Source organism: Dermochelys coriacea, chromosome 1 (assembly GCF_009764565.3).
Source record: "Dermochelys coriacea isolate rDerCor1 chromosome 1, rDerCor1.pri.v4, whole genome shotgun sequence".
Classification (NCBI taxonomy): Eukaryota; Metazoa; Chordata; order Testudines; family Dermochelyidae; genus Dermochelys; species Dermochelys coriacea.
In genome coordinates this window covers 237,160,973-237,173,438 of record NC_050068.2, presented here as the reverse complement: position 1 = coordinate 237,173,438, position 12,466 = coordinate 237,160,973, and the positions used below count along the sequence as shown (strand labels likewise).

The following is a 12,466-nucleotide window of genomic DNA, read 5'->3' as shown; positions in this document are numbered from 1 at the left end:
TGTACCTGGTGCCTGTGCAAGAACGTGGCGACAACTGCCATGCATTTGGTGAAGACTCGAGGTACTACTGACAGGCCAAACGGAAGGACTGTGAATTGGTAGTGGTATTGTTCACCACAAACCTGAGGTAACTTCTGCAGGACTGAGTAATTGTGATATGAAAAATGCATCCTTCAAGTCGAGGGCAGCATACCAGTCTGCTGGATCCAGAGAAGGGATGATAGAGGCCCTGTGGAACTTGAGTTTCTTTATGAACTTGTTGAGTTCTCACACGTCCATGATGGGCCTGAGGCCGCCTTTGGCTTTCAGTATGCTGGGAATAGAAGCCCTTGCCCGTCTGCTCCTGAGGAACCTCTTCCACTGCCCTTAGTGATAGGAGTGAGTGCACCTCTATGAGGAGTTGCTCGTGAGAGAGGTCCCTGAAGAGAGATGGGGAAGGGGAGTGGAAGGGCAGAAGGGCACAGAATTGGATGGAGTATCCCCTCTCTACCATGTGGAGCACCCAGCGGTTCGAAGTGATACGGTACCATGCACGGTAGAAAGAGGATATGATGAATCTGGTGGCCCTTCCTTGACCGCACCTTCAAAAGGCTGGTTTGGTCCCTGAAGGTGGCTTGTATTGTCCTGAACCCTGGCCACAGGGTTGACGCAGCCTTCTCCTGCTGCTCTGATTTCTCCTTCTGGAGCCATCTTGGTGACCGATGGCTCCGATTTCTCCTTCTGGAGCCATCTGATGACCAAACTGGCAGTGTCTCCACTGTGTTGAAGGAGTATAGAGGCCCAAGGACCTGAAAGTGGCTCTGGAGTCTTTAAGGCTATTAAGCCTTTTGTCGGTCTTTTCTGAAAAGAGAGTCTCACCCTCAAAAAGCAGATCCTGAATGGTTTTCTGTAACTCATAGGGGAGGCCAGAAATCTGGAGCCATGAGCTCCTTCTCATAGCCACTCCTGTGGCCATAACCCTGGTGGCCACATCTGCCCTGTCAAGCGCTGCCTGAAGAACACCCTTGAGATGAGTCTCCCTTCCTCACCAATGCCAAAAACTTGGGGAGTCCAAGGGAGTAGCTCCATGAATTTGGCCATCACTGAGCAGTTGTTGGAGGAGTACCTGCTGACGATGGCCTGGTGACTGGATATGCGGAGCTGCAAGCTCCCAGTGGAGTAGACCTTTTTTCCATAAAGGTCAAGACTTTTCACCTCCCGATTCTTCAGGGTGGGTCCCTGGAAGCCCTGACATTCACATTGGTTAGCAGCATCAACCACAAGAGAGAGTCAGGTGTGGGATGAGTGTACAAATGCTCATAACCCTTTGATGGCACAAAGTAGCATCTTTCATTTTGTTTAGCCATAGGGAGCAATGAGGCTGGGGTCTGCCACAGAGTTCTCGTGGTGTCAGAGATGGTCTTTATGAGGGGTAGGGCAATATGAGCAGTCCAGAGGGGGCAAGGATGTCTGCCATTTGATCTGTATCCTCCACTATCTCCTCTGCCTGAATATCCAGGCCTTGAGCAACCCTCCACAGCAATTGCTGCAGAACCCTGTTGTCCTCCAAGGCCAGGGCTGTTACCATGCCTGCCAACACCTCATCTGGCGAGGATGAAGAAGAGACCCCCATGAGAGGTGGTTGCTCCCTTCCTTCCACCCCCAAGGGGTCCCGCAGCACCTGGGTTTCTTGGGGCAGTATCAACCCAGATGGTGTCATACTCCTCAGTGTAGGGGCTGCATACACCGATGCAGATACCACAGGCGCTGAAAGTGTCGTAAGAGACGATGTCGTTCTTAATGTCATAATCGCCATCGGTGCTGGAATCGGCCAGTGCCGCCAGGACCTCTGGGCCTGGTGCTGGCTATGCCAGAGGTGCCGAAATGGTAGTGCAGGGTAATAATGGGCCTATACCCGACCCTGTCAGGGCTGGCGGTGCTGGCGGGGGAAGAAATGGGGCTGAGGTCACCGAAGTCGCCCTGGAATTTCAAGTCACCTTGGCTGTGACCTTGGCTTTGATGAAAAGCCCAGGAAGTCCAAAAGGGCCATTGTACCAAGGGCTGCCATTCAGCAGGCCACTGTGCTGGGTAAGGGTGCCGGTCTTGAGTTGATGTGGACCGTCTGCTCCTACTGCTCTGGGACCGATAGAAGCCCGACTCTGAGGTGTCTGAAAACAATGACTACAGGGGAGCGGTATTTCAAGGCACCATGCTTTCGCGCGAAGGGCTTGAGGATGGTGTGGGTAGGTGTCCTCCAGTGCCGGGGAATGGTGCGGCGGGGTCAGAGATTGGCGGGCTATCATAGCAGGCTTTACCCTTGAAGGAGCCCGGGGAGCAACCAGTGCCAGCGACTTATCCCATCTGGGCAGAGAGAACGATGCCATGAGGTGAAGCAGTTCTTCGGCCACCTCAAACACCTCTGGTGTCGAAGGGAGGTGCAGCTCCTGGCTCGGCCTCAGCTGCCCCTCTACATGGGCAGGAGTTGGCGCAACCGTCACAGGTGGAGCAGCACTAGTGTGGCCCGACTCAGATCTAACAGTGGTAGGCTCCTTAGGTCTAGAATGGGGACTGACCCCTCTACCACCTCTTCTTCTTTTGCAACACCGGTGATTGCGAACGATGCCTGTGTGTGGCATGTGAGCCGCAAGTGGAGCTGGGATGGTGCCGTGAGTCCTTATCCTTACCTGGCACCGGTGCCCATGCTAACAGTGCTGGAGTGCCCCACACCGAGGAGGAGGTACTTGGCGCAGGGTCCGTCGACCTAGGGTCGGACTCGGGGCGGAGTGCTGCCTCCATCAACAAGACCTTCAGGCGCTGCTCTGTATCTTTTAAAGTCCTGGGCCAAAAGGTCTTACAAATGGCACAACGATCCTTCTGATGGCCTTCTCCTAAGCACCTTAGACATGAAGTGTGAGGATCGCTTCTGGGCATACACTTTCCACAGGCTTCGCAGGCTTTGAAGCCCAGAGACCCTGGCATGCCCTGGCGTCAGGAGAGTGTAGGAAGGGATTCTCCCCCAAAAGGAAACTTATCTAACACTAACAAATGACTAACTACTAACTATTAATGAACAATGGAGAACTAATGGAGAACAATATAAGAACACTGCTGAATGTGCTTGTCGAGACAAGAGCACAGGGATGTTCCAGCTAACCATCACTGGCGGTAAGGAGGAACTGAGGGGGTGGAAGTCAGCTGGGCTCTATATTGAGCAGCAGGAAGGTGCGACTCCAGGGGGCACCTAGGCCCACTCGACAGATGCTGCTAGGGAAAAATCTTCTGGCCACCATGCACTTGCGTGCACACACACCTGCTTGGAATTGACATGAAGAAGCACTCAAAGAAGAACTATGAGTTCTGTAATTAGGGGGCAGAAGAGACATTAATTTCTCTCAGTATACAATAAGAGCTTTCATTAGTCTAGAATGACCAGACAGCAAATGTGAAAAATCAAGACAGGGGGTGAAGGGTAATAGGATCCTATATAAGAAAAAGACCCGAAAATCGGGACTGGTCACCCTACATTATTATGTCCTATAAAATCAGGACATCTGGTCACCCTACATTATTCACATGTTGTAATACTGACTTTTATAGTGCTGCTTGATTGAAGAGTATGAATTCTTTGAGAGAGGGAAAGTCATTATGGATCACATACATGCTGACAGGCCATCTTGCATTCAGGTGATCTTTTTTATTACCTAGGTTGATAGTCCTCTTCAAAGTGAGAAATGCAGGGTTCTCATATTACATGAAGACAGGTTTCAGAGTAGCAGCTGTGTTAGTCTGTATTTGCAAAAAGAAAAGGAGTACTTGTGGCACCTTAGAGACTAACAAATTTATTTGAGCATAAGCTTTCGTGAGCTACAGCTCACTTCATCGGAAGTAGCTCACAAAAGCTTATGCTCAAATAAATTTGTTAGTCTCTAAGGTGCCACAAGTACTCCTTTTCCTATTACATGAAGGCATTCTGGGTTAAATATGTTTATGGTTCAGATTAGTTTTGGTGGGTGTAATTTTGCAACCACTGTGGTGCAGGAGAGGAAAGATCCATTGTTCTTTTCTATAGCTGCAGATGTGCTTTAGTTCATGGTTGCTAAGATTCCTTCCTTCAGATAGTTGAAACAACCAAATTCACCTAGAATATCACATTCAGTTCTGAGCATCTGAACTACAAGTATTTTGACAAAATGGAGCAAGCTTAGAACACAGGAAGAAAAGTTATCAATGGGCTGAAGAGCAACTTACCTGGGAAATGTTATAAGAGCTTAATATCTATAAGTTATAGTTTATATAAGTTATACATAATATGTATATGTTAGAGCTTAGGTAAACAATAACAAAGTGGTTATCATGATAGCAGTCTACAATACTTGAAAGATGTACAAAGCAATAAGTGAAAGCAATAGTTTAGGTTTCAGAGTAGCAGCCATGTTAGTCTGTATTCGCAAAAAGAAAAGCTTAGGGTGGTACAGTGTGGTAGGAGTAATAGGATACAGTTAAGAAAGGAAAATTTATGTGCAATAGAATGAAAAACTATGTGGCAATATATTATACTAGTCTATGGCAGGGGTTCTCAACCTTTTTCTTTCTGAACCTCCCACCCCCCAACATGCTATAAAAACTCCAGGGCCCAGCAGGGTGCAGGGGACTTAGGGCTGCATCCGTTTGGTGGGGCAGGAGCCTTGGGCATAAGCATAGTTTGATTCTATTTGTGGGGGGCAGGGCCCAGCAGGGCTTGGACACAACCAAAAATTATAACTCAAAGTGGGAGCGGAGCTCAGCTCAAAAATTTGAAAACCACTCAGGGTGCAAGCAAAGGGTAGTTAGGAGCTGTGTGCAGGCAGGGAGTAGCTCAGGGTGCAGAGAGGGAGTAGCTAGGGGCTGTGTGCAGGTGGGTGTAGCTCAGGGTGCAGGCAAGGGGTAGCTAGGGGCTGTGTGCCCTGAGAGGTATTGCTCATGGTGCAGGGAGAGGGTAGCTTGGGGCTGTGTGCAGGTGGGGGGTAGCTCAGGGTGCAGAGAGTGAGTAGCTAGGGCCTGTGTGCAGGCGGGGGTGGTTCAGGATGCAGGTAGGGGGTGGTTCAGGGTGCAGGCAGGGGGTAGCTCACTGTGCAGGAGGGAGTTGCTAGGGGCTGTGTGCTGACAGGGGTGTAGCTCAGGGTGCAGGGACAGGGGTAGCAAGGGGCTGTGTGCTGGGAGGCTCCTGACTGTTACAAGTCCCCAAGGGCTCTGCCTGCCCCAAAGCCAGATCCCCTATGCCGGTGGCTCTTACTGGCTGCACAAACAGTCAAAGGGGTCTGGGAGCTGAGAAGCAGCTACAACCCCGGGCAACAGCAGGAGCACAAGGAGACAGGGGAGCGCCACAGCTGCCCGCTCCATGGCACCAGCCAGAGCAGCAGCCACCCCACACTGCCTCCATCCTGGCCAGGGATCAGGGCTGGGGGGATGGGAGGGAAGAGCTGGGAGAGAGAAGGAGGTGGGGGTGTGTGGAGCTGCCTGGGGACTGCAATTTGTAGGTGCAACACCCTCTGCATCCCCCCAACTCTGCCCACAGGGGTATAGGGGCTTGCAGCTCCAGCTTTAACCCCACTGGAGGCACAGGGCTTGTGCTTTGGGCTTCATCTCCACAGTTGCCAGTTTTAACTCTGCTGGGAGCACAGGGCTCATGGCTCCTGACTTCAGCCCCACTGCTCCTGGCTTCAGCCCCTCAGGGACACCACTGCTCAGGGCTTCAGCTCCACGGGGGCAACTGGGGCTTGGGCTTCAGCCCCACAGCTTCTGAGTTCAGCCTCGCAGCTCCCAGCTTCAGCCCTGCAGGGGCACCACGGCTTGGGGCTTCAGTTCCGTGGAGGTAGCCGGGGGCTCAGGGCTTCAGCCCTGTGTCCTCATCCTCCGCCCACTGAGGCAGCTGGGACTCGGGGCTTCAACCCCATGGCTCCCAACTTCAGCCCCATAGTGGTACCAAGACTCGTGGCTCCCAGCTTCAGCCCTGTAGCTCCTGGCTTCAGGCCCATGGGGGACACTGGCTCAGGGCTTCAGGCTTCAGCCACAGAAATCACAGACACCCTGAAATGGCTTGCAGACCCCCAGGGGGCCACGGACCCCAGTTGAGAACCGCTGGTCTATGGAATAGTGTCCTAAGGGAAAGGAGGAGTCACTTGGGATATTTCAAACTAACCTGGACAAAACACTAGAAAACATATTGTAGGGAATGAGTCTGCATTGGTAAGCCAATAAACAAGATGATCTAATCTTGGTTTCACCTCTAACTCCTTTGAAATAGAAAAGCATACTAAAAATAAAATGCTATTGTCGATCGTTTCAAAGCATCTTTTGTAGAATGTTTGGGTTCAGTTCTTCTCTTATAAGTTTTATGCTGCTCTAGCTCACTGATTTCAGTGAAGTTACTCCTAATTTACACCAGTGTGAGAGATTAATCACATCCAATCTATTTAAAATAATTTCATATGTGCATAAAAAAGTAATAAGTAGAATAATGTTACGTTTCTTTTGGAAACAGACAATAGTGCCAAAGTGATAAAGAAATAAAAATAATAATCCACTATTTTTTAAAAAAATAATCCTCTGAGTTTATAACATATTATCACATGGAATATTAGATTTTACATTGCAAAATTGAAGAAAAAGAGCAGAAAACAATATAGCATTGTATCTTACTCCATGATTAATGGACCCCTGAGACAGAGATCTGACTTTTGATAGGAAGCATTAAAAAGTCAAGGTTCTAACATTGATGGATACAATCTGGGGCAATTAAGATTGTGCTCTCCCTATCCAATTTTATTTTCCTAAATAAGTGAGGCACTGGAGGGAGCAGTATATAGTAGGATGTCACTGCAGCACAGGGAGAATAAAACAACAGTCCTAACCCAACGGCATAACCCTAGTGGATCAGCATATTTTACTGTGCCAACCATGTCCATAGTAGGCATATTCTGGGGGCTGTGGCTGGGCTGGAACACCCCAGACCTAGAGACCACTCTGTAGATCCTGTGTGAAACTGAGGCACTTTGCCTGTCAATTGAGGACTCCAGGTATAAGTTTTGCTTTGATGCAAGATAAATTCTGCTCCTCTTAATCTAAACAGGACTGTACCTTCTTTAGTCAAGGATTTGGTCTTGTTAGTCCTTGCTTGCTGTACTGTCAGAATGAACTAAAACTGGCTTTCCTTGGCTGTGACCCTAAAGCTTTACAAGGATCTTAAGGCTGAAAATTGGAGGCAATTGATATATGATCTCTTCACTTATCCTGACCAGGGATCCTGGGATGATCACTGCTAAAGTGTGGTGCCTCAGCAGAGAGCAAAGCCCTTGCCAGGACATTCTCTTAAGGACTAGCTGGGGGTCTGTTACGAGGCTAGAGGAATCCCTAGCTGTCTTCAGAGTCCTCCCCTGAAGACCCACTCCCTGGCTGGCAGAGACCAAGCTGAAGGGAGAGAAATAAGGTGGCAAAAAATCTGATGAAAAGAGCATTCAGAGAGAGAGAGAGCTGCTGAGGAAACCTCTGCCTCTGAGAACAGTACTAGAAACCTGGGACGTAATCTCAGCGCAGATCAGTAGATGCTGACAGGTAGAAATCTGTGGGGAGCAGATACCTCTTGCCTCCCTCTGAGACCTGGAAACAGGAGAAACCAGCAGGTCCATACCTCATGAAGCAGCAGATTTCCATGACAAAGAACCATCAAGACTGAGCTTGATAAATTCACAGAAATTATGGTATGATCAGACTGCCTACAATGGCATGTGACCCATTTGCAATGGTAGTAGCAAATATATCCAGTGACCTGAGATGGGACACTAGATGGGGAGAGCTGAGTTACTACAGAGAATTGTTTCCCAGGTGTCTGGCTGGTGGGTCTTGCCAACATGTTCAGGGTCCAACTGATCACCATATTTCCCCCAGGTCAGATTGGCAGAGAACCTGGGGGGCTTCTTCTTTTTTTTTTTTTTTTTGCCTTCCTGAAACATGGGGCCTGGTCCTGTAACTTGATGTTTTTAAATCATGATTTGAGGACTTAAGTAGCTCAGCCAGAGGTTATGGGTTTACTACAAGAGTGGTTGCAGGAAGTCTGACAAGATGATTGCAATGGTCTCTTCTGGCCCTAAAGTCTATGAGTCTATGTATCTATCTCTTTAGTTAACTGAGCACACTTAACATGGAAATCAGTGGACATAAACATGGAACTAGATGCCATTTTTATAGTGTCACCTTTAAGAACAGAGGCTCATTTAACAATCTCTTCCTTATCTTGATAAATGAGAAAGCAACACTCCTGCCTAGCTAAAGCACTGGAAATGCTTTTTATTGTAGCCCCAAGCCTACCTAGTCCTATGCATAAAAACAGAAGACAGAAAATTAGGTGAATGAGATTCTTTAAAGCTTTTTGGACAAACTGTTTGGTCTGATTGGGAGTGGTGGGGGAGTTGCAGACAGGAGGGACATCAGAGGAACTCCCCCTCTCCCTGCTCTCATTAGAAGGCCCACAAAACCCCACTTCTCCTCATGGGCAGTCCCATAAGGAGAATGGGTATAAGCAGTGCAATGTGAAGAGCATTGCATCTTGTCTGTAGGAGCCCTTAGCTGGTGAGGGCAATGGACAGGCTAAGCACAAGGTTAGAATGGAAAAGTTCAGGAAAAGTACAATTTGGCATGAAGGAATTGAGCACTTGAACTGGATGCCAAAATATGCTGTATCTTGCAATATCTGAGTGAGGAAACAAAGGGAGCCATGACATGAAAAATACTATGTTTATATATTTTGCTTTAACATGAATTTGTAATTTTAAAGCCTACTCTTTAAATTTTGTTTATATGATATCATAAGCTTCTTTAAAAAAAAATCAACCAAATAAAGAAAACAACCCGTCTGTTCACCTTCTAACTTCCTATGAGACAGCATACTTTTACCTTTAACTTTTTTTGAGGGGATGGTGGAGATCTCCGAACTGCATTTCTTCTTTTTATCTGAGGAGATTTTGGTGGTAAGAGAGTGCTTTCTTCAGTTTCATCATCTTCAGATTGCTCTACCTCTTCAACAAATTCCCCTATTTCACCATGGCTATCAAGACCTCTCCTGAGAACAGTTTCTTCGAGTGTTCCAACTTTCTTATTTTTTACCAATATTTTGAATTTTAATAACTGTGGAAACAGGTAAAATAGTAGAAAGCATAATAATGCATTTAGTAATACATTTTCATATCAAAATATTGCAACACCTATTCTTAAAATGTATTTTATAGATGTTATTTTATTTTATTTTTTAGAATTACAGGTGCTGAAGTAGGTGGGGTGATGGTCACAAACAAGTACTCTACAGTAATGGACAATCAAATGTCTTACCAACCAAATTACCTTTCATGACAATGTAAGTGTTAGAGAACAAAAAAAAAATCAGCATAAAAGACTACTCCATACAAAAAGCAGAAGAAAGGTAACAATACAAATGAAGTTTGCCATCATGCAAAACACACCAGTGCTGGAACAATGAGCAAGAGTGTTATAAGAAGAGAAGTGGGTATTCAGCACCCATCTACCAAAAGAATGTGATTGCCACATAGAAAGGCAAGCAAGAAATTGTTGCTCAATATTGGTGCTAGGTACGAGTCAGTGAGAATGTACTGGATGAATGCCAGTGGCTGCACAGTAGGTGTGTATGCACATAGATGAACATAGATGTTATTGGCACTGTTTATTAAGCATCGCCTTGTTTTTTATAAACACAAATGCCCATACATATGAGAACAATGCTTGTTTTGATATCTATCTGACTTCACCTATGGAAATGGTTCTAGCTAAGGAAGGCAGGAATTTTGGTGCTCTATTTGCATAGTACACTGCTGCCCTGTATACCAAGCTATGATCTGACCATTTTCAAGCGTGTGTAAGCACAGTAGGGCCTTTTTTTTAACCTATATCTTCAATAAAGTTAACTTAATAGAGCTCAGAGTCTTGATACTTAGAGCCCAGAAAATCTGAAGATATCTGCTTTATATGTGCAGACCATGTTGGATGCTGATACAAATTTAAGGATCTATTGGTACCTAAGGAAAGTGTAAATGACAATATCTTACTTGATCAGCATGCCAAACTAAAAAATGCAAACTATCAAAAGTCTTTATATGTCTAAGTGATTGTTATACATTTCCCTTGTTGCCTTGCTAAAAACACTGTACAGAGTTTAGAAGGACTAATTTTGATACAAGAGTATCTATCAGTGGGTATGAAGAGTAACTCTGCAGTTAAAAACAGGCAACTATTTCATATAATAATAAAGAATGCTTTAGAACAATGTTACAAGCATGTTTCTTTTAAGTAAATAAGTAATATATAAACAAAATGTGAGAAGGCTGTAGCACCACATCTTCAGAAAACCATGAAGCAGAATATTTGCATAAATTTGTATTAAATGAAAGATGGAATTTTGGCAAGGGTACTGGGGTTATCCCAAGAGCCCTTTCTTTATATTTGGCTTCTTTTCCTAGTAAAAGTTCATTAGCTGAGTGAAGAATGCAGTATTATGTTGCTAATATGATCACAGTTTACATAATAGATACAAAGTACTTATGAAATTACATTTAGGGACAGATTTTCAAAAGCACTTGGCTCCACAACTGGAGCCAGAATTTCCAAATAACTTGGCTCCCATTTATGCACTGAAATGAACTCCTCTGATTTTCAAAAGTGCTTAGCACCCAGAGGCTCCCACTCAGTACAGAAATCACAAGCCATCCCATCCCATCCCTGTTCTCTAGCAGGCAGTCTTCAGAGGGGAATATTGCAGCTCATGGGTCATGTGGCAAACAAGAAAAGAAGAAGTGGTACTGCTAAGCACTGAGAATGGGGTGAAGATCAAAGATAACCTAGACATGACCCAACACCTAAACGAATACTTTGCCTCAGTTTTTAATAAAGGTAAAGAGGAGCTTAGTGGTAGTGGCAGGGTGGTTAATAGAAATGAGGATATGGAAGTAGTAATTACCACATCCAAGGTAGAAGTCAAACAGTTTAATTGGACTAAATTGGGGGACCCGTATAGTCTCCATCCAAGAATATTAAAGGAACTGGCACATGAAATTGCAAACCCAAGAGCAAAGATTTTTAATTAATCTGTAAAGTGAAGGGTAGTACATGCAACTGGAGAATTGTTAATATAGTACCTATTTTTAAGAAAGGGAAAATATAATCTGTGAATCTACAGGTCTGTAATTTGACCTCAATTCTATGCAAGGTTGTAGATCTCATTTTGAAAGAGAAAGTAGTTAAGGACATAGAAGTAATTGGTAATTGGGATAAAATACAACATGGTTTTACAAAAGGTAGATCATACCAGACCAAACTGATCACTTTCTTTGAGAAGATAACAGATTTGTTTTAGACAAAGGAAATTCAGTAGATCTAATCTACCCAGATTTTGATAAGGCATTTAATACAGTTCCACATAGGAAATTATTGGAGAAGATGGGGATTAATATGAGAACTGAAAGTTGGATAAGGAGCTAGTTAAAGGGGAGAGTACAATAGGTCACGCTGAAAGGTGAACCATCAGGCTGGAGGGCAGTTACAGTGGAGTTCCTCAGGGATTGGTTTTGGGACCAACCTTTTTTATTAATGATGTTGGCACAAAAAGTGGGAGTGTGCTAATAAAATTTGCGGATGACACAAAGTTGGATGAAAACTGGAATATCAAACAAGAAGATCTGGACAACATTGAAAACTGGAGTAATAGTTATGGGCTGAAATGTAATAGTGCAAATTCACGCACAAGGACTAACAACAATTTTGCGATAACATAGGGATGTGTCAGTTGAAAGTAATAGAAGAGGAGAAAGACCAGGGTGTACTGGTGGATTACAGGATGACTATGAGCTGTCAAGAAAAGGGCTAATCCTGGGATGCACCAGGTGAGGTACTTCCAGTTGAGATAGGGAAGTGTTAGCATCGTTATACCCAGCATGGGTGAGACCTCATCTGGAATACGGGTGCAGTTCTGGTCTCCCATGTTTAAGAAAGATGAACTCAAACTGGAACAGATGCAAAGAAGGGCTACTAGAATGATGAGAGGAATGGAAAACCTACCTTATGAGAGGAGACTCAAAGAGCTTAGCTTGTTTAGCCTAAACAATTGACAGCTGATGGGAGATATGACAGCTCTCTGTAAATGCAACAGAGGAATAAATACCAGGTAGGGGGAGGAGTTGTTTAGGTTCAGTGCCAATGTTGACATGAACAAATGGATATAAACTGTTTAGACTTGAAATCAGACAAAGGTTTCTAACCATCAGAGGAGGGAATTTCTAGAACAGCCTTTTGAGGTGAGCAGTGGGAGCAAAAAACCCTAACTGGCTTCAAGATTGAACATGATAAGTTTATAGAGAGGATGTTTGACAGGACTGTCTACCATGGGATGTAGCCGATCTGTGACTGTAGATAGCAAATATCCCCAATGGCCGGTGATAGGGCACTAGAT

The 12,466-nt window shown here is 45.3% G+C and overlaps 1 protein-coding gene across 1 annotated transcript in view; it reads right to left on the bottom strand.

Moving 5' to 3' along the window:
• Positions 1-12,466, bottom strand: part of PLCZ1 (phospholipase C zeta 1) — a gene marked incomplete at its 5' end in the record, with an annotated part of 119,361 nt that overhangs the window by 68,434 nt on the left and 38,461 nt on the right. Inside the window, one exon of the mRNA XM_038403230.2 lies at positions 8,908-9,138. Within this exon, the coding sequence (XP_038259158.2) occupies positions 8,908-9,138 (231 nt within the window). The remainder of the gene's footprint in view (positions 1-8,907; positions 9,139-12,466) is intronic.